A 19,403-nucleotide genomic window follows, 5' to 3' on the forward strand; every position below is an offset into this window, starting at 1 on the left:
CTCATCAGTGCATAACGTCCCCCGAAAGGGACTTTTTATATATTTTTTATTTTCGCGGGCAGATGTGATAGCGCACCGAACATCAAATGCTCTAGTGATCACTGTATTTGTTACGTGGTTTGCTTGAGGGACCACCCTTTGTTAGGGATTGAAATGATACGAGGTTTTGAACTTTGAACTGTATAATAATATAAACCTTACATGCGTGGTGGGCGAGCGTGAAATCGTAACTGACTACTTGACCTACTTTTCCTTTGGTTAAGCCCTTTGAGAGCTGGCGTAGCACCTGCTCGTAAATGCAATGTTGGCACTGTTGCCATTTCATGATAAAAATGAATTCTCGTAATTATTGTAAATGAATTGAACATATGCCGCCCACCTTGAAAGATTATCTTTCAACATAAGAAATATAAAAATGTATATACATTGGATACATGTTTGATTCTTGGAATAGTACAATTTTACAATAAAATTAATATTGTTCTGACTTTAAGTCATCATCAATTGGTAACACACATATTTTGCTAATTGAGCGTCTGAAAATATTACCGGTTGACACCTTCACTGACACAACACGAATCACTTGATCCGCTCCTGGATGAAGTTGGACTATTCGAGCCATTGGCCATCGAAATGGTGGAAGATTTTCATCTTTCAAAACGACCAAATCGTTTATTTTTGGAGGTGTTGATGCTGTCTGCCATCTGGATCTCTGCTGTAATTGGGTAAGGTAGTCCTTTGTCCAACGAGCCCAGAATTGCTGAACTAGCTGTTGCATTCTTAAGTAACGACACAGTTTGGTGATTTTCACATCTTGTACATTAGACTGAGGAGCAGCAGCGAGAGATTCTCCAATTAAAAAGTGAGCTGGAGTGAGGGGTATAAGATCGTTTGGATCTGAGGAGAGAGGAGTTAAGGGTCTGGAATTGAGGCAGGCCTCGATTTGAACTAAAATTGTGTAGGTTTCCTCGTACGTAACAGAAGCCATTCCTAATATTCTACAAAGGTGAAATTTCGTTGATTTGACCGCTGCTTCCCATATTCCGCCCATATGTGGGGACCTTGAGGGAATGAAAGACCATTTAATTCCGTCTGATGCGAGTAAATTTTCAATCTTATCTTTGTGACTTTTAGTTTTTAACAAATTGTGCAACTCAATGAAATGATTGTTTGCTCCTACGAAATTAGAACCATTATCTGAGAAAATTTCCGTAGGTTTACCTCTTCTAGAAATCAATCTTTTGAGTGCATTCAGGAAGCTATCAGTTGTTAAATCTTTCACTAACTCTATATGAACCGCACGTGTTGACAAACACACGAAAATGCTTATGTAAGCTTTTACTAATTTCGAGCGTCGCAATGTGCCTTCTTTTATCATGATAGGTCCTGCGTAGTCCACTCCACATTTTGAAAATGGCCTACTTGGAGTAACTCTTGCCCGAGGAAGTTCTCCCATGATGAATTTTGTGGGTGTGGGTCTCGCCCTGAAGCACGTTATACAGGACTTCACCACTCGTTTTACCAAGTTTTTACCGTCAATGGGCCAATATGTCAATCTTATCAAGGAGAGAAGATTTTGAACCCCTGCGTGTAGGTGTTTTGAATGTTGTTGTTCTACGATCAGTTTAGTAAGTTTATGAGCCTTTGGCAGTATTATAGGGTGCTTCTGGTGTTCTTCTAAACCAGAATGTCTCAATCTGCCACCTACTCTCATTAAACCAATTTTATCTACAAATGGATTGAGACTAACAAGTTTGCTACTTGAATGTATTGGCCGAGACAATTCGATGTTGTGCAGTTCTTGAGAGAATTCTGCCTTTTGTGCGAGTCGTATTAACAAGTTCAATGCATAATCGCGTTCTTCTATGGTTAGAGTTGATTTTAAACATAACTTGTCTATAGTGTTTCGTTTGAATCGGATGCAGTAAGCTATGACGTTTTGCAATTTTCGCAGAGATGAATATCTATCAAATATATCCAAATCAAAATGATTTTTTGAACTTGAATTAAGTGTAATTGTGGATAATTTAATTTCTGGAATATTTTCGATACTTTCCCAGTCATAATTTCTATTCGTATGATTTTCTCCGTTTCCTAATAAAATATCAGGTCCGTGCCACCAGATTTTCAAATCGCTTAACTGATCAGGGTTTATGCCTCTGGAGATAACGTCCGCTGGGTTATCTTGCGTTCTTACGTGTTGCCAGTCATTTATATTAGTGATTTCCGCAATGTGAGCAACACGATTTGCTACAAAAGTTTTTAATTTACCTGGATCAATTTTGAGCCACGCTAATACTATTGTTGAATCTGAATAATAATTAGTATTGGAGATTTTTATATCTAGTGTTTTCTTTAGGAGATGCATTAAATTCGAAAGCAAAGTTGCTGCTAAGAGTTCTAATCTTGGTAAGCTGTGACTTCCTTGAGGAGCAACTCTTGATTTTGCACATAAAAGCTCTGAAAATATGTTTTCGTGATTGTCTTTTGAGACTACATATATGCATGCACCGTAAGCTCTCTCGGATGCGTCACTAAATCCGTGCAATTCAACAACTGTTGGGTTATCACAAAGTACGTGTCTTTTTATATTTATATTATTTATAGTATAGATTTTGTTCAAGAAATTTTTCCATGGCATGATCATATCCTCTGGTAGAGGTTCATCCCAAGTAATCTTTCTCTGCCATAGCTGTCGCATGAGTAATTTCGCTTGTATTGTTGCGGGACCGATAAGTCCTAGCGGATCAAAAATTGTAGATATTGCGGCTAGAACTGAGCGTTTCGTGATTACTTCCCTTTGAAGTCTAATGTTGACTCTATAACTGAATGTATCGGAATGTGGATTCCATGAAATCCCGAGAGTCTTAAACTCTTTGCTATCACTTAATTGTATAAGTTGATCGTCGTTTTTCTTGTTGCCTAAAATTGAGTCTAAAATAACCTTTTCATTGGAGCACCACTTCCTTAGATGGAAGTTAACGCTGTCCAATATCTCCGTTATTTCCCTGTAAATTTCTAGGGCTTCTTCAACCGTGTCAACACTTGTGAGTAAATCATCCATATAGAAAGAATTTTGAATTATTCTACATGTACGTGGATATTTTTCGTTGAATTGAAATGATGTTTGTTGTAACACCTTGGTTGCGAGATAGCTTGCCGAGGCTGTTCCATAAGTGACCGTGTTGAGTTCATACAATTTGATTGGTTCGGATTCATTGTATCGCCATATGATTCTCTGATATTTTCTATCGTCAGGGTGTATTACAACTTGTCTAAACATCATCTTAACATCAGCACTTAAAACATAATGACGTAATCTGAGGCGTGTAACAATTGAGAAAAGATCATCCTGTATGTTAGGTCCTACGAGTAATAAGTCATTGAGCGAGATTTGTTTATCGGTTTGTGCAGACCCATCGAAAACTACGCGGCAGCGAGTCGTTGTACTGCTGCTTTTGATTACGGCGTGATGTGGTAAAATATATGAGGGTTGATCAATAAAATTATCGAAGTTTTTCACGTATGTCATGTGACCCATCGCTTCATACTGTCTCATGAATTCTACATACTCATTTTTAAGGTTTTCATCGCGTTTAAACCGTTTTTCAATGGATTGGAGCCTTTTCAATGCGACCAAACTTGAGTCACCTATGTCCTGAACACGCTTTGCGAAAGGTAGTCTGACAACAAATCTGCCATCTCCCTTACGAATCGTTGTTTTTTCAAAGTAATCCTCGCAATACTGTTCTTCTTTCGTGTAAATGGTTCTTTGAGGTATCTCTTCAGTTTTCCAAAATCTAATCAATGATTCGTCTAGCATTTCATTTGATATAAGTCGGGTTAAGCTGCAGATTGACCTCTGTTGTGAACATTTATTCATATTGATCGTGCCGGTAACGATCCAACCTAATGTGGTTTCTTGTAATTTTGGTTTATTCTTCCCTAAAATGATGCGATTTTGACACATCAATTCATAGAAAATATTTGCCCCGAGTAAAATGTCTATTTTTTGAGATCGATTGAACTCGTTATCTGCCAAACTTATACCTGATGGTAACTGAAGAGAATTTTTATTGAATTCTATTGGTGGTATTCTATCGGTAATTGAAGGTAGCACTAAAAATGTCAAATCATAACTGGCCGACGTGGTTCGAGATTTGATTGTGCTTTGAACCTTTTCCGTGACGGTGATCGCTTTTTGATTGATACCTGCTATCGGTATATGATATTCCTGACGTTTTAATTTGAGCTTTTCGCATAATTCCTTTGTTATCAAATTACTCTGACTTCCTGAGTCTAAAAGAGCCTTGCAAATATGCGGGTTTCCAAATTTATCTAATATTGTTACTTGAGCTGTGGATAAAAGAACCAGAGTGTTTTCGTGTGAGTTCGTGTTTTTCAATATTTTTGATTCCGAGACATGAAAATTGGAAATTGATTCGCTTGAAACGTCCTGATGTGTTAATTCCTGTAACTTAATGTTTGATTTCGTTTGTTCTTTACATTTCGAAAAGTTCGTTACGAGATTGGTTGACTGTTCGTGAGAGATTATGTTCGATACCGTTCGTGATTCATCATTAATTGATTGTTGAGAAGATTCGTTATTTGACTTGGCTGCGTTGTGCTGTTGAGAATTATTGTGAAGTAAAGTATTATGATTCAGATTGCATTTCTTACATTTGCCTGATTTACATTCCCTTTTTACGTGACCGGGACGAAGACAGTTGCTACATAGTCTCAACTTTCTGACTTCATTGTATTTTTCACTAGTTGGCAATGTTATGAATTTCTCGCAATTGTAAATAAAATGTAGTTCTTTACATAGGGGACATTTCTGACCGTTGCGATCAGTGATTGCAAACGAATGTTCTTGAAATTTTTGTTTGAAACCAGAACTATTTGCTTGTGATCTATAACCTTGTGCAGTTGAGAATTTCTGATTTTGATAAGAAGGCTTTTTATTGTTTGAGTCGGAAAGTGTTTCTAATGTAAAGCACTTTTTGTCTAGAAAACTAATCAATTCCTGATATGAAGGAAGTTCATCGTTTTGTAAAGAATTTTCCCATTCTAGGTTCAAGCTGTTATCTAATTTTGATGTAATTAAATGAACAAGAATAATATCCCATTGACCTGTGGGTAATTTCAAATTTGCCAATGCGCCTAAATGTTGATTTATTTTGTCTGTAAGTTGCCTTAATGAGGCTGCTGAATTTTTCATAACGATTGGGAGATCGAATAAAGCTTTTATATGAGTATTGACGATTATTCGTTTGTTTTGGTAGCGTTTTACTAATGACTCCCATGCCAAAGAATAATTCCTATCAGAAACTTCAATGGATTGAATCAAACGTGATGCGTCATTCTTTAGACAAGATTTGAGATAAAAGAATTTTTGTATGTTTGTCAAGCTTGCACTTTTGTCAATCAACTGTGTGAAAGTATCATGAAATGTGATCCATTCGTCGTAATTTCCTGAAAACATTGGAAGATTAATGGTTGGTAGTTTCAAATTTGTCACAAGGTCCGGGTTTTTTGTTGTTGAATTTGTCGCTTGGGAATTCTGAGCATTGAATTTGCTTGCCAAAACACTTCTTGCTTTTGCTATCAATTGATAGTATAAAGTTTCTTGATCTTCACGTTGCTCTTCTTCCTCAATATTTAATATTTCTAAACGCGACTGTATTTCATCAAAACGATCTAATCCTAATTCGATTTTGCTTAAACGTACTTCCAGTTCAATCGGATCATTCGGCGTAGTTAAAAATGATTGAAACCTTGTTAATTGCGACCTGAGTCTACCTCGCGCTTGCCTGAGATCTTTTATTTCGATTTCTGTTTCGTTTGACATGACTACGAATTTACGAGTAAAATATGATTATGAAATATCAAATCGAGAAATGCCTTTCAGGAAGAGGATTGGATGGATAATATGGACAGACTCACTTTTTTGACGACTTGAAACGTTGTTCTTCAAACCCTGCTTTGTTTGATTCAAGATGGCTGTTGCGTTATCTTCTGACTGGCGTCACTTTTCGTGTGTAGATGAAATGCTGATTCCTGCTGGATTCGTGTGGATGAACTGTTGATTTCTACATGATTCGTGTAGATGAACTGTTGATTTCTGCTTGATTCACTGATTGAGACTTTGTAACGAGAATTTTCACAAACTGTTCGAGATTAGCAGTTACACTTTCTTTATGTTTACGAGAACTGAACTGTCGATTATGAATTTCTGGCACTTAATCCGGTTCGATTAGGACCAATTTGTTACGTGGTTTGCTTGAGGGACCACCCTTTGTTAGGGATTGAAATGATACGAGGTTTTGAACTTTGAACTGTATAATAATATAAACCTTACATGCGTGGTGGGCGAGCGTGAAATCGTAACTGACTACTTGACCTACTTTTCCTTTGGTTAAGCCCTTTGAGAGCTGGCGTAGCACCTGCTCGTAAATGCAATGTTGGCACTGTTGCCATTTCATGATAAAAATGAATTCTCGTAATTATTGTAAATGAATTGAACAGTATTGTTGCTTCATTGTTAAGTCTTGTTTTGTGAATCAAGTGTATTTTATCGAGTGTTGACAAATAAACTGGAAGTTGGATCCAAGCCTGTACAGCAAAAGGCGTGGAGGGTGAGTATTTCTGGAATAAGAATACAATTGAAAGTATGTAGAGCTACAACTATCATATCGTAAAATTCACAAATCTTCGTAGAATCATATTCAATATGAAATTGGGGCAAATTATGATCACTTTTGAAATAATCTACTCCTCAAGATCAGGTTCCTTTAAAAGGACATTATGCATAATGGCTATTTTTCCTAAATATTTTCCCTTATTTCAGCTTGCCTCTAAATGAGTTACTAGCAGCTTTGGAGGCCAATGTTGTTGATTCTGCCAATATCTATGTCACTCCACCTCAAGATGGTGAAGAGACAGATCAAGATAGTGACTTATCGGATGATGAACATGAGGACAATATAAACCATTTGGGTCCAGCAATGCTGAAAGCTGAGGCAGAGGTCATTCTACATCGTACCATACAACCCAGTGAACTTTCAAATGATGATGAAATTCCTTCATGTTCTCATAATTCATCGAAAACGTCAACTTCTTATAGAATGCCTTGATCATTTGGTATGCAAGACTCAAGTGATGATGATCTTCCGCTGTCGTCGTTTATATAATCGAATCAAATTTTGTTAGATAGGCCTGCAAAAAAGTAAAAACCAAATAAATCGCCAAAAACATGTAAATCGAATATGGAAATGAAACGAAGAAGAGTAGCAAAAAAGTAGTGGTGTTTTGCTACAGGGGTATGGAAAATATACCAACAAGAGAATGTACTGGGCTCGAGAAGAATATAAAATCATGTGTGCTGGTACAAATTTTGATGGAGTTGGAATCAAAAATTGCCTTCGATATTCAAGAGATGAAAGATTAAAAATAACTCTACCCCAACCAGAAATCATAAACACTTAAATAAAGGGATGGAAGGCGTTGACAAATTGAATGAAATGGTTGCAGATTATAGAACTCGAATACGACATGGCAAGTGGTGGTGGCCTATCTTTGTCTATCTGTTAGACCTAAGCGTTGTTAACGACTGCGTTGTTGATGAGAAAATTGCATCCCAATGATTCAGTTTGCAGATGTTTGTTGAATTTCAGAAATAATTTGTGTCTGATTTGAATGCAAAGTTATGGTGTCAAATCAATGAAAGGTAAAATGCCCCCGAGGTCTCTACAGCAGGTGATTACTGTCCAACAGACAGAAGATGTGCAACATGTGGAAAAAAAATCCAATTTCGTTTGTACCGAATGCAATGAGGGCATACACTCCAAAAACTGCTATAGGGCTTATCATTCACCCTAATGACTTGTATGCATAACGAACGTCCCTCAAAAGGACGGTCTATTTTTTCATTCGCAATAGAGATTTAGCTTTTTGTATTTTGAATATGTTTTAAGGTCCTATCCCAATGCTAGATAACCAAAAATATTGCTTCTAATATGTTCGGTAAACCTTATGCACTGATAGGTTGATAAAACTATGGATAATAATTCAATAATTCCATTTCAAATTGAATATCAAGCATTGAAATTTCATTGAAGGAAGAAGTTATGTTCCATGCAATAGTTTTATGAACCTCGTAAATATTATATGTAAGGTATTTATTATATCACCCGAATACTTTGTCCCCTTTTGTAGATATCAACTTTCAAGTCCATAAAACGATATGTATACATTGTTCAAGATTATGTCCCTATAAAGGAATCTGCTACATGAATGCCATCGAGATATTATTCGGAATTCTTCCAAATCCTTGTCCTATCAAGATATCCTCATCAAATTTTATTCGATGCCATCGGACTGTTCGACAGAATTGTTTTCCTAAGAAATGGAAACATTATAACTTTGGCCACTCTCAAAAGTTTGATTTGCGTACAAAATGTACCTACTACAAACAAAAAGTTCAGGGTTTATATATTGTGAAAAATGAAAAAATGGCTGAATGGACAATAAAATACCAGCAAAATACCCGTGACATAAAAATAGGAGCTACCTATTAGTCGATTTTCGAAAATATGAAAAATTTTCAAACCAGAAACATCTGACAGCTAATCAATGGTTTCATTATTCTTAGTATCATTTATAGAAAATAACATCAACCGTTAAAAGCTCTTTCGGAAACCATGAGAATTATTTTTATGCAATTTGGGATACAAATCGATTTCTATTACGAATTAGTTCTCCTTGATGGACATGGAAATACATGATCTAAAATCAATTAAAACGAAAAATTTATTTTTCAAGAACTCAGTGATAAATAGGTACCTAATCATGAAATTGACTAAGTAAAAGTTCAATAAATATAATATTCTTCACCACGAAGTCATTCCCCGAATAGTTATTGTACAAGGTTTTATATTTATTTAGTTTTTTTGCATGAACGTATAGATTCGGAAGTTCTCAGGAGAAATATCAATAGATAGCATGGCTCTTGGAACCCCGGTGCCCAAATTTATTGAGAATGGAAGAGAGCATGGAACGGGTTTATCGGTCTGCTCGTGATGATCCCGACCTCTTCCATCGAAGCGTGCAAGTACTTTGATTGTGCATAGATCATCGCTACTCCACCTTTTCCACAAAGATCTGCAACCAAATGACATGGTTCCAGCAGGACTAAGCCAGTCATTGTGTTTCTACCATGAGTTCGTAACTTTTTTTCAGGTAATTTATCTCCAGAGTAGGTGACATTATTGGCCCATATCACAGTCCTGATTTGACACTTATGAAATTTTACCAATGGAGTTTCTTCAAATCTAAATATTATGTTAGTAATCCAACGTCCCTGGTGTAGCATACTTGCCAATCCGTCATCAGAAATTTCAGTGTTGAATTAGAAACATATGGACTACATTATTTCCAAGAAATAAATTCTGAATAAGAGAATCAATAACTTTTTTTTGGACAAACTTTCTTTGGAGACACCTCGTTATATGAATTTTTTTAAACAACTACATATCAATAATAATAATAATAGAAATTTATTCTCAAAAACACATCAAATATGTATAGAGAACACGTCGAAAACAAAAGAAAATTCTATTTTACTAGAATATTACAACATTAACAAAAGAAGCAATGAACGTATAGATCTCATGTTGCAAGGAATTCTTGAACAGTATAGGGTTCAATATCTATAAGCAACCTATTCAATTTGGATTTAAAGATGTGAAATCTATCAATAGCTTGTAGTTCTTTAGGTATTTTATTGAAAAATGTGATGCACATGTATTCGACATTCCTTTCAGTGAGTGTAAGAGAGTGCGTGGGATAATGTAATGGAAGTCTACGTCTGGTATTATTTGTATTTTCGTGTTGTTTGAAATATTCATGTCTTTTTTGGTGGAAAAATAAAAGGCATCTAAAGATGTAAAGGCCTGCTAAAGTTAAGAAGTTATTCTTCCCGAACAAACCTCTGCATGATTGTCTATATGGTAATCCAAAAATGACTCTTATTGCGGACTTTTGCATTACAAAGATCCGCTCAATACCAGAACAACCTCCCCAAGCAATTATTCCATAATTCAAGTGTGATTGAAAGTTGGCGAAATAAAGAACTTTCATCACACTTTGATCAACTTGTTGAGATAACACCCGAAATGAATATATGACCGATGTTATTTTTTGTTTGAGGCTTGTTAGATGTTCACCCCAGTTCAGAAAACTATCCAAAGTAATTCCGAGATATTTTGTGCTAGCCGATATCTGAACCTAGTGAATGCAATGAAGTTGGGTCATTAGGCTTTTTGGAAGCAGAAAATATCATGCACTCGGTTTTGGTTGTGTTAATTTTCAGACCATTTTTTGGCACCATTGCTGCAGACTTTGCAGATGAAATTGCAGAGTTAATATTTTCTTCGGAAGCAATGATGTTCGTGTCATCTGCGTACATGATAACCAATATACCATCCTGTAACACAAGTGGACGGTCATTTATATAAATCAAGAAAAGGAGCGGCCCGAGTATACTACCCTGTACCACCCCGTTGCGCAATAATGCGTCATATGATATGTATTTATTTCCGTTGATTTCAATTAACACTCTCTGGACCCGATCCTTCAAGAAATTACATATAATCTCAAGTTGTTTATCTCTTATTCCGTAAGCATGTAATTTTTTCAAGAGTAAATCATGATCGACACTATCGAATGCCGTCGAGAGATCCAAAAAAACACCTACAGGAACGTCACCATTCTCTAGTGACTCAATTACCGACCGTGTCATCTCGAATATGGCGGTTTCGGTGTTTTTGCTTTTAGAATAACCATGTTGGTTGTTACATAAAATTTTATGTTTTTGGAAAAATTTGAGCAAACGAATCCCAAGTACCTTCTCAAAAATCTTTGAAAATGATGTTAATAAACTGATTGGCCGATAGTTATCCAAATCGTTTGTATTACCTTTTTTATAGAGAGGTTTAACTATAGCGATTTTGAGGCTTCTAGGGGAGATTCCATCTCTAAAACAATTATAGATAATGCGAGCTAGTGGCTTCGCAATCAAATGAATAGTTCTTTTTATGACTGACATCGGAATGTCATCATATCCACTCGACCATGTATTTTTGAGAGATTTCACAACATTAACTATCTCTTTTCCATCTATGTCAAATATATAAAATGACTTCGGATTAGTGCTGATTTTCTGAGTGAATCTATTAGTTGGGCTCGCATTTTGATTACAGGAACCAACGTTGGAAACATGCCTGTTGAAAGAATTCGCGAGCATTTGTGGATCAATATTATTATTGTTGTATTTCGGTTTCTCGTTACTCTTTCCCGTGAAACGATTGACCAGTTGCCAGACTGTTCTAGATTTATTATCGGAGTTCATAATTTTATCGCGGACATAATGTTATGTCGGTAAAAAGACAATTTCTTCTTATATTCGCATAAAAATCAATATTTCATTGAACTTTATCCAATACAAAACTGTTTATATATATCAAGTTCAAAAAATACAATCAGGTTTTTTGAAAATAATACTTATGATATTAAGAAGAATTGATTGGGTTAAATACTGTACTCGAGTTGAATAGAATGGAGTCCATAAAAGAGAAATTCAAGCCTCACCTCTCCTAAGCCTCCCATAAATCATAGCAACCCCAGGAGGGTACAATATTGGCCCATAACCCGAACAATGTCTCCATAAATATTTTTGAAAGTGTTGTTATCGAAAAGGGGCGGATCAGCACCGATGATTTATTTTGGGTACTACGCGAGATCTAAATCACTTTAATGAATCTGTTTTCACGATTTCCGATAATTACAATTATACTGTTTGACTTTCACCTGAATTGGGAAATTCCGAGCCTACATCAAGGCTGCAAAACTCATTCTGTCAAACAATCTGGCGGTGAAAGCCCTCAGCATTATATGTTAGAGTTTCGTTACCCGGAATAAGGTAATTAGCTTATTGCGATGTATAATGTTATACAGGGTTTTCCAATGAGAGGTTTAATTTTGAATAACCCGCTATCTGGGAAGCTCTTTCTTATGCAGGTGTCATCTTTTGACTTTTGCCAAGTAAAAACTAGGCAGTTATAAAAAATAGAACGATATTGCTGAACGCTCTGTAAATTGTGAAATATACAAATGAATAAGATTTCGTTCGATGATATAATTGTGGATTTTTCCAATTTAAACTTTCGCAAGAAGGTATTATAATGCTTTTATTATTCAACTTCAACTATAATACTAACAGATAATCAATAAAGGAAAAATCTGTAAATCCGCCACTGCGGCAATCACAGGTGGAATGATTATATCTGTTGGGATAACTTAATCATATGAAGAATCGAAAGCATGTGCGTCGCTCAAAAACAACTGTTGTGGTGTGTTGTGATTAGACTTTAATTATTCAAAAATGAGGCTGGTGCAACTCTTAGGTTCCTTTCACACGCTGAGAGGTACGTCTCTCGCTCATGAGCGAGAGCGTTTTTCGCCCATACATGCAATCCTTTCACACGGTGAGACGTACGGCTCTCGCTCATAAGCGAGATCCTTTTCCGGTTCTACATTCAATTTTTGTGAGATTTTATTATCGCGGTGTCACACATGTGTACGGTTGGAGTAAAATTGAGAAAAACAACTTGTTGTATTTTTTATTCTTTCAAAAATTCATTCATGGAAAAAACGAAGGAGACGAATAAAGTTTTTAGTTTCATAAGGAGATTAATATTCTGCGAAGAAAATATATTTCCCCTTTTTGAAAAATATACATACTCAGCCTTGATATAGATAAAACTTCAAGTTCATATTGAGTATCTGCATCCGATGTCCCCCTGATGAAAACTAAGAAACTTTCTTTTGATTTTTTTTTTTTAATAGACTATTCGTACTGTTCATAGGAAGTTATTCATTTCATTATATTATTTATATTACTATGGGGGATCTTTCAGAATGGCACTCCATGTATATAATTATTCTTTGCATGTTCATTTCATTGAATTCCTTCTAATTGGCTGGACGGATTTCGATGAAATTTTGTATGGATGTTCAAGTGGATTCGAGAATGGGTTTGGATCCACGTTTTTTCATAATGTTTCTCTAATTTATTTTTTATTCAATCCGAATTGTTTTCTGCCGAATCCACTTGAACACACAAAAATCAAAATCCGTCCAACCGTTTAGGAGGAGTCTAGTCAAACACATATTGTACAGGACAACCTCTGTCAGGACCACCAGTATTACCTTGCTGGGTAGGCAGACCAATACTTGTGGTACCTACTTACTCAAAATAATGCCTATTCAAGTTGTTTCAGACCTATATAATTCATTATTCACTTTGTCAGTTCCGATGCTATGTATGATATTCATATGTAGACGGTACCTGACTATTCAAAGAATTCTATACGATAGGAAAATGTATTTAACGTGGTTGGAATAAATAAATACAATTTCAACCTACCATATTTTGGTCGTCCTCTTTTCAAATATGAATTAGGTCCCATATTTTTCAATTTAAATTTACGTGTCTCGACATATGGTACAATGTACTATTCCATTACAGGTGATAATTTTTATAAAATATTTACAAGTATTTACAGAATAGGAAATGTTGTAGTTAAATTACATCAATCGAATATGATTGTACAATTGACATTCTTCTAGAAATTTTAGTGTTGCTGAGATACACTATCCTTTACATTTTTCAAATCATGAATTTTCTCTGAACTGATTCAACATAAATTATAAGTTCCAATTTTTCTCTAAGAAATTCTTTCGAGGATGAAAAATATAGTGTTTCTATCACCTATTATTCTAGTGGAGGTGGAAGAGATTAGTTTGGAATCTTAAATGGCAACCCCTATGTTTTATCCAATTCGTATGTATTCCATCCTATTGTTTCTGACTAAATTACATCTCATTCGGTACTTTGAATTTCTACATATGGCCTTTTTATTGATCAAGCTTGAATGCCGCCTCTGAATTTTGTTCGAGGCGAAGACCTACCCTGCCTAACCTAAGCTAGGCAGCCCTAGCGATGGCCCTGTTTCCTATACAAGAGACAAGCTCGTTAGCTCGAGATTCATGAGACGTGACGGCTCTCGCCCATGAGCTGTTACAGCTCATGGCTCATGGCTCGTGTGAAAGCGCCGTTGTACTCTTTGCATTTCGATCCTTCGATGTGACTCTCGCTCATAAGCGAGAGCTTTACGTCTCACCGTGTGAAAGAAGCTCTCGCCCACGAGACGTGATGGCTAATAGATCATCGTGTGAAAGCACAGTAGTAGTCTTTGCATTTCGATCTGTCGGGTCTGCCTCTCGCTCATGAGCGAGAGACGTACAGCTCTCCGTGTGAAAGGAATCTCATGGTGAATGAATTGCGCTACCGAGCTATGATCAGTGGTTTTCTATGGTCGGAATTGAAGTGAATTGACGTGGACAAAGTTTATTTTCAAAAAAACGGCGCTATGAGTCACATAAGCAACGAAACATTCACAAATTTGTAAGAAACGTTTCCAGACCGTATTATTTCTCGAAGAGGTGATTACAATTGGCCAACGAGATCTTGTGATTTAAAACCTTCAGACCTTTTGTTTTGGACATGAAAGATAAGATCTATGACAATGCCCCATAATCGGTCCAGGATCTAATAGATGAAATTCGTGAAGTTATCGAAGATAAACATCTGCAAATGTTCGAATTGGTCAATTGGAAAATTTCATGAAAGGATATTGTACTGCAACCGTAACCGTGGCGGCCTGCATTTGGCTGATATCGTTTTTCATCGTTAATGGCATCCTTTCTCTTTTCAATGAAATGAACATCCATTGATTTCCATGAAAATATACTTGATTTTTTCAATATCAGAATGAAACCTCGCATTGAAAAACCCTCTATGAATAGGCAACTGCTCAGTTCTGCTCTCGGTTCTGCTCAGCCAATCGCCGGTTACTTTTGTTATTGTTTTCAAATCTTTTGAATGTTGTATTCTCCTTTGACCAATAGCCAAAATCATTCCTACCTGATAATGAAATGCAAAAGCTATGTAGGTGCTAATATGGATTTGAATTGATGAGAAAGGTTTAAGTGGTTTTGCTCTATTTTTTTCTTTCATGTTGCGATTATGTTACCTACTGACCAGTAGTGAGGAGTAATATATCTGAATTGAAGAAGAAATAGTCAAATGGAGGCCCAGAATGCGATATTTCAAGATAGGAAGAAATTATCATTCAATCCGTTTACCTATGTCGAATCAATAAAAAATTGAATGTTCATGCCAAATTACTGAAGAATGGTGTTATAAGAATCACTTGTCTCGATCGAATACACAACTACAATAACATCATAATAAATCATATAGGTACAGGTACAGGGTGATTCATTAGCTCACCGAAAAACTTTGTCATATGTCATATGTCACACTGTACCTTTGCGTCAATAAAATTAAGTATATATATATATAAATTTTCTGGATCTCTATATAAGTTGAGTTTTGAAGTTGTTCGAACTCAACCATTAGTCTATAAAATAACACACTTTTTTCATATGTTATTATCCCGGATTTAGCTCAGTTGAAATGATTTCATGTATATCTGTCTTGTGAAGTGACAATTATTATTATTATTATATATTATTTTCAAGTTCAATAGGGCCATCTGTGAAGAAACAAAACTCAATTCGTCTTATAACTAGTAATTTTAGTGAAAAATTGAACGAATGGATTTTGAAATGATTATTTCCAACTACATATTTCGAGACCATTTCCTCGAACGGAAAATATTCGACAAGTCAAGTTTTCCGAAACTTCATACTTAGCAATTCCAAAAGCAATTTTCCAACTATTGCAACGACAACTATTCCCAAACTCATTTCGTAAACTTTTCCTCACTCGACGAGTTCAAATTAATCTCTACACTCCTGAATTATAAAGAAAACAATGTGAAACCGAATGGAATCTTATTCAGGAAGATGTCCGGTTGCTTTTACGATGGCCTGGTTTTACTGAGATGGCGTTATTTCCACCCCTGGGGCGCCTGTAGATGCCTAAATGATCTTTTTATTATAGAAGGGAAACTATTATTCCTTAGAACGATGTTGATGATGTTTGCTAGACGTTTCAATAAAAAAAATAAGTGGAAAGGTTTTTGTGAATCGGTTCTTTGAATTCTGCTTTGTTGAGAATTATACAGGGTCAATTGTGGTCCATTGAATTTAACGATTAGGGTATCATTTTCTTGCTGTTTATTGGTTGACTTCAAATATTTTCTAATATTATCGAAGAACGTTTCCCAATATCGTACCAAATGTACTGATTTCTCTACAAGTAGAACTTTGGTCTTCGTAAAGCATACGAAAATTCTTCTATTCCACCTAGAATGGCTTTAATATTTATCGGGGTGATTATTTCATGAAGATTTTTGCAATTATGATTCAAATATTGTACTAATGAAAAAAAAATTGAATATTTCATTACTACCTTTGTCAAATATATTAAAATCGCCAGTGACTTTTCGAATGAAAAACAATTTTTCGGCAAAAATATTCGATATTCTTCTTTTAGCTCGCTACATTTGGTCTACGAATTTTTCATTTGTTATCTCTTCGAAACATAACGTTTTCTCAAAGACCACAAAATAGACGGTTGTTTCATTTCAGCGACCCACATCTTTTACGGTTCAATCATTCTTTGAGTTTGGAATGGGACGTATAGGTCAAAACTGGTGATTATGCTGCTGCATGGGGTAGCAGTTCGAAGTCTAATTTCAGGATTTCTACCTTAGCGACCTTACAAGGATGAACCCTGATAAAAAGCACTTTCAATTCCGCAAAATTCGACAATTATGTTTCAAATCCATATCAAATGTGCTTAAAAGCTTTGAATGATATTTGTAATTATTCCGGACTTCAGGACCTTCTTGTCCAACAAAGCTTCCTTGGCTCTCGTTGGTGTACTTTCACCAGAAAGAACCCACTGTCTGTGTTGGATTGAAGCTGAACAACGCCAAATCCTTCTCTAAATGGTCATGGTCGAGTTTAGCAATTGCGACACCCCTCTCTTGTTTCAGCGATCGTCAAATCTCATAACATGAATTCAAGTAATGATCGAATTGATAGAGTCGTTAAAACCATAGAAAATTTGAGCAACATATGACTAATTCATTCATCACAGCTTACTTACTGGATATTTATAGTTTCGATTTTCCTGAGGATTACTAGAGAATTTTTTCAACTTTTCATGGAAATCGGTAGCAGGAACTATGAAACCATAAGAAACCAAAAAGTGTATTATAAGGCCAAATTTTCTTTTCACATTTTCTAAACTAGTAGTACTTCACCAACAAAAAGTTTAGGAGGAAAGAAGCGGGCACTGTTCCAGGAGAAATATCACTATGGTTTTAAAATTACTATATCACATAATGAAAACTTCAAATTATACTATCTATTCCAAATTTAAGTTCAATATCTTGCTGAGGAAAGGTGCTATGAGAAAAAACAAACTGTCTTTCGAAAACAAAACGTTTGCGGCTAATTTTTCAGGATTTTTTTTCCTTAAAATGATCCGAAGGATCTGTCATTTTCGTTTTTACCACCAATACAGGAATACCCTGTTTGAACATGTTTTATAAAATTTCTGTCAATTAGCAACCAAAATAATGGAACTATAAAATATTCGTTCATTCTTCATGTCTTGATTTGTTTTTCAGTTTTAAATCTGGGAGTATTATATACCAGTAACAGTATACTCCACGTTATATTCAAGCAAATCATATATCTTCTGCTCCTCAACAAATTTGTACAAATACTTCACAACCGAAACATTGTTGAACCCACCAAGGAATATCTCGGTACCCGCCTCGCTGAATTGTCTGATGCTCATGAAATTCGAAAGAGCTGAATAACGCTGGCCCAAATCCTATATTGCTGCCTTCGCATCGTGACCAACGACTTCGCAAACTATTCAATAGCGACGACTTGAAGATAACATTCAGATATTTCCTTTGTAAAGTTTCCCCGAAGTTTAGAACTATAATATGAAGAAGACTGCAATGGATTCAGAGTATGGGATAATCCTAATACTTTCGAAATGTTTGCAATTGTTCAGTTACGAAAGCGAAGATTATGGAAGTGAAGAGATCGCATATATTTGATTAGTGTTGGGGCAAATGCATCGAATTATAGTGTACGAATAATTTCAGAATAAATTTATTCGTCATTTTTGTGAGTGTTAAAATATAAGTGTTATTTATTTCAATTCATTGCTCCTCCGATCATTCAATTGTTGCACACGTTTCGAACCGAATTCCTCTTCCTCATTTCATACCAAATCAAGTGAAGATCGGGTATCATTACATCTTTCCTCATTGTACTTACTAGATATAATAAATGTCAACTATTATCTGAGGTTTCGGAATATTTTATTCTCACCAATTCTGAATTGGTCGAAGTATTATCTAAGTACTTTTGTTGGTTGGTCTTGAATATCGCGATTTCTCTTGGAATTTGAGACAGTATACTCTTAAGCGTTGTTCAATATTCAATTATTAATTTTTCATTCATCTATCTCCTAGAGTAATACTCCAGGACATAAGTTTCAAGAAAATATGGAATAGTGAAAAAATATTAGGCCTATTGAAAAGTCCCCGGTCTGATGCACAGATGGCGGAGCTTGTATTGAATTCATATGATTCTTAGTTGTGAGAAATTGCGTTGTGAGTGACTGTAGCTTCTTTTGTTTATTGAAAAAAGATGGAAAATCAAGAATTTCTTGTGCTGATAAAATATTGCTTTTTGAAGGAAAAAAACAGTTGAAGCAAAATCTTCGCTTGATGAAGAGTTTACGGAGTCTGCACCAGAAAAATCAACCATCATTGATTGCTATGCTAAGTTTAAACATGGTGAAATGAGCACCAAAGATGGCGAACGCAATGAAGGCCCAAAAGAGGCTTTCACCAACGAAAAAATCTGAAAAGTTCACAAAATAATTTCGAATGACCGAAAAGTAGAGTTGATCGAGATAGCAGATATTTTGAAGATATCATCTGAACGTGTACATCATATCATTCACGAATATTGTTACACGAGGAAGCTGTGTGCACAATGAGTGCCGCGCGAGCTCACAATCGATCAAAAGCAACAACGTGTTAATGATTCTGAGCAGTGTTTGAATCTGTTTAAGTACCATAAACCTGAATTTTTGCATTGATATATGACAATGGATGAAACATGGCTCCATCATTCCTCTCCGGAGTCAAATCGACAGTCAGCTGAGTGGACCCCACACGATAAACCGAATCCAAAGCGAGGGAAAACACAACAGTCAGCTGGCAAGGTTATGGCATCAGTATTCTGGAATGAGCAAGGTATAATATTCATTGATT

At 35.7% G+C, this 19,403-nt stretch overlaps 2 protein-coding genes across 2 annotated transcripts in view; both read right to left on the bottom strand.

Moving 5' to 3' along the window:
• LOC123674976 (TWiK family of potassium channels protein 7-like) overlaps window positions 1-19,403 on the bottom strand; it is a 621,245-nt gene that overhangs the window by 388,520 nt on the left and 213,322 nt on the right. The gene's annotated exons all lie outside the window — the stretch shown is intronic.
• On the bottom strand, window positions 473-5,851 carry LOC123675299. The gene has a single exon (XM_045610646.1). It carries the CDS (start codon window positions 5,849-5,851, stop codon window positions 473-475), a length of 5,379 nt encoding a protein of 1,792 aa, XP_045466602.1.

This window comes from Harmonia axyridis, chromosome 3 (genome assembly GCF_914767665.1).
Source record: "Harmonia axyridis chromosome 3, icHarAxyr1.1, whole genome shotgun sequence".
In the NCBI taxonomy this organism is placed as follows: domain Eukaryota; kingdom Metazoa; phylum Arthropoda; class Insecta; order Coleoptera; family Coccinellidae; genus Harmonia; species Harmonia axyridis.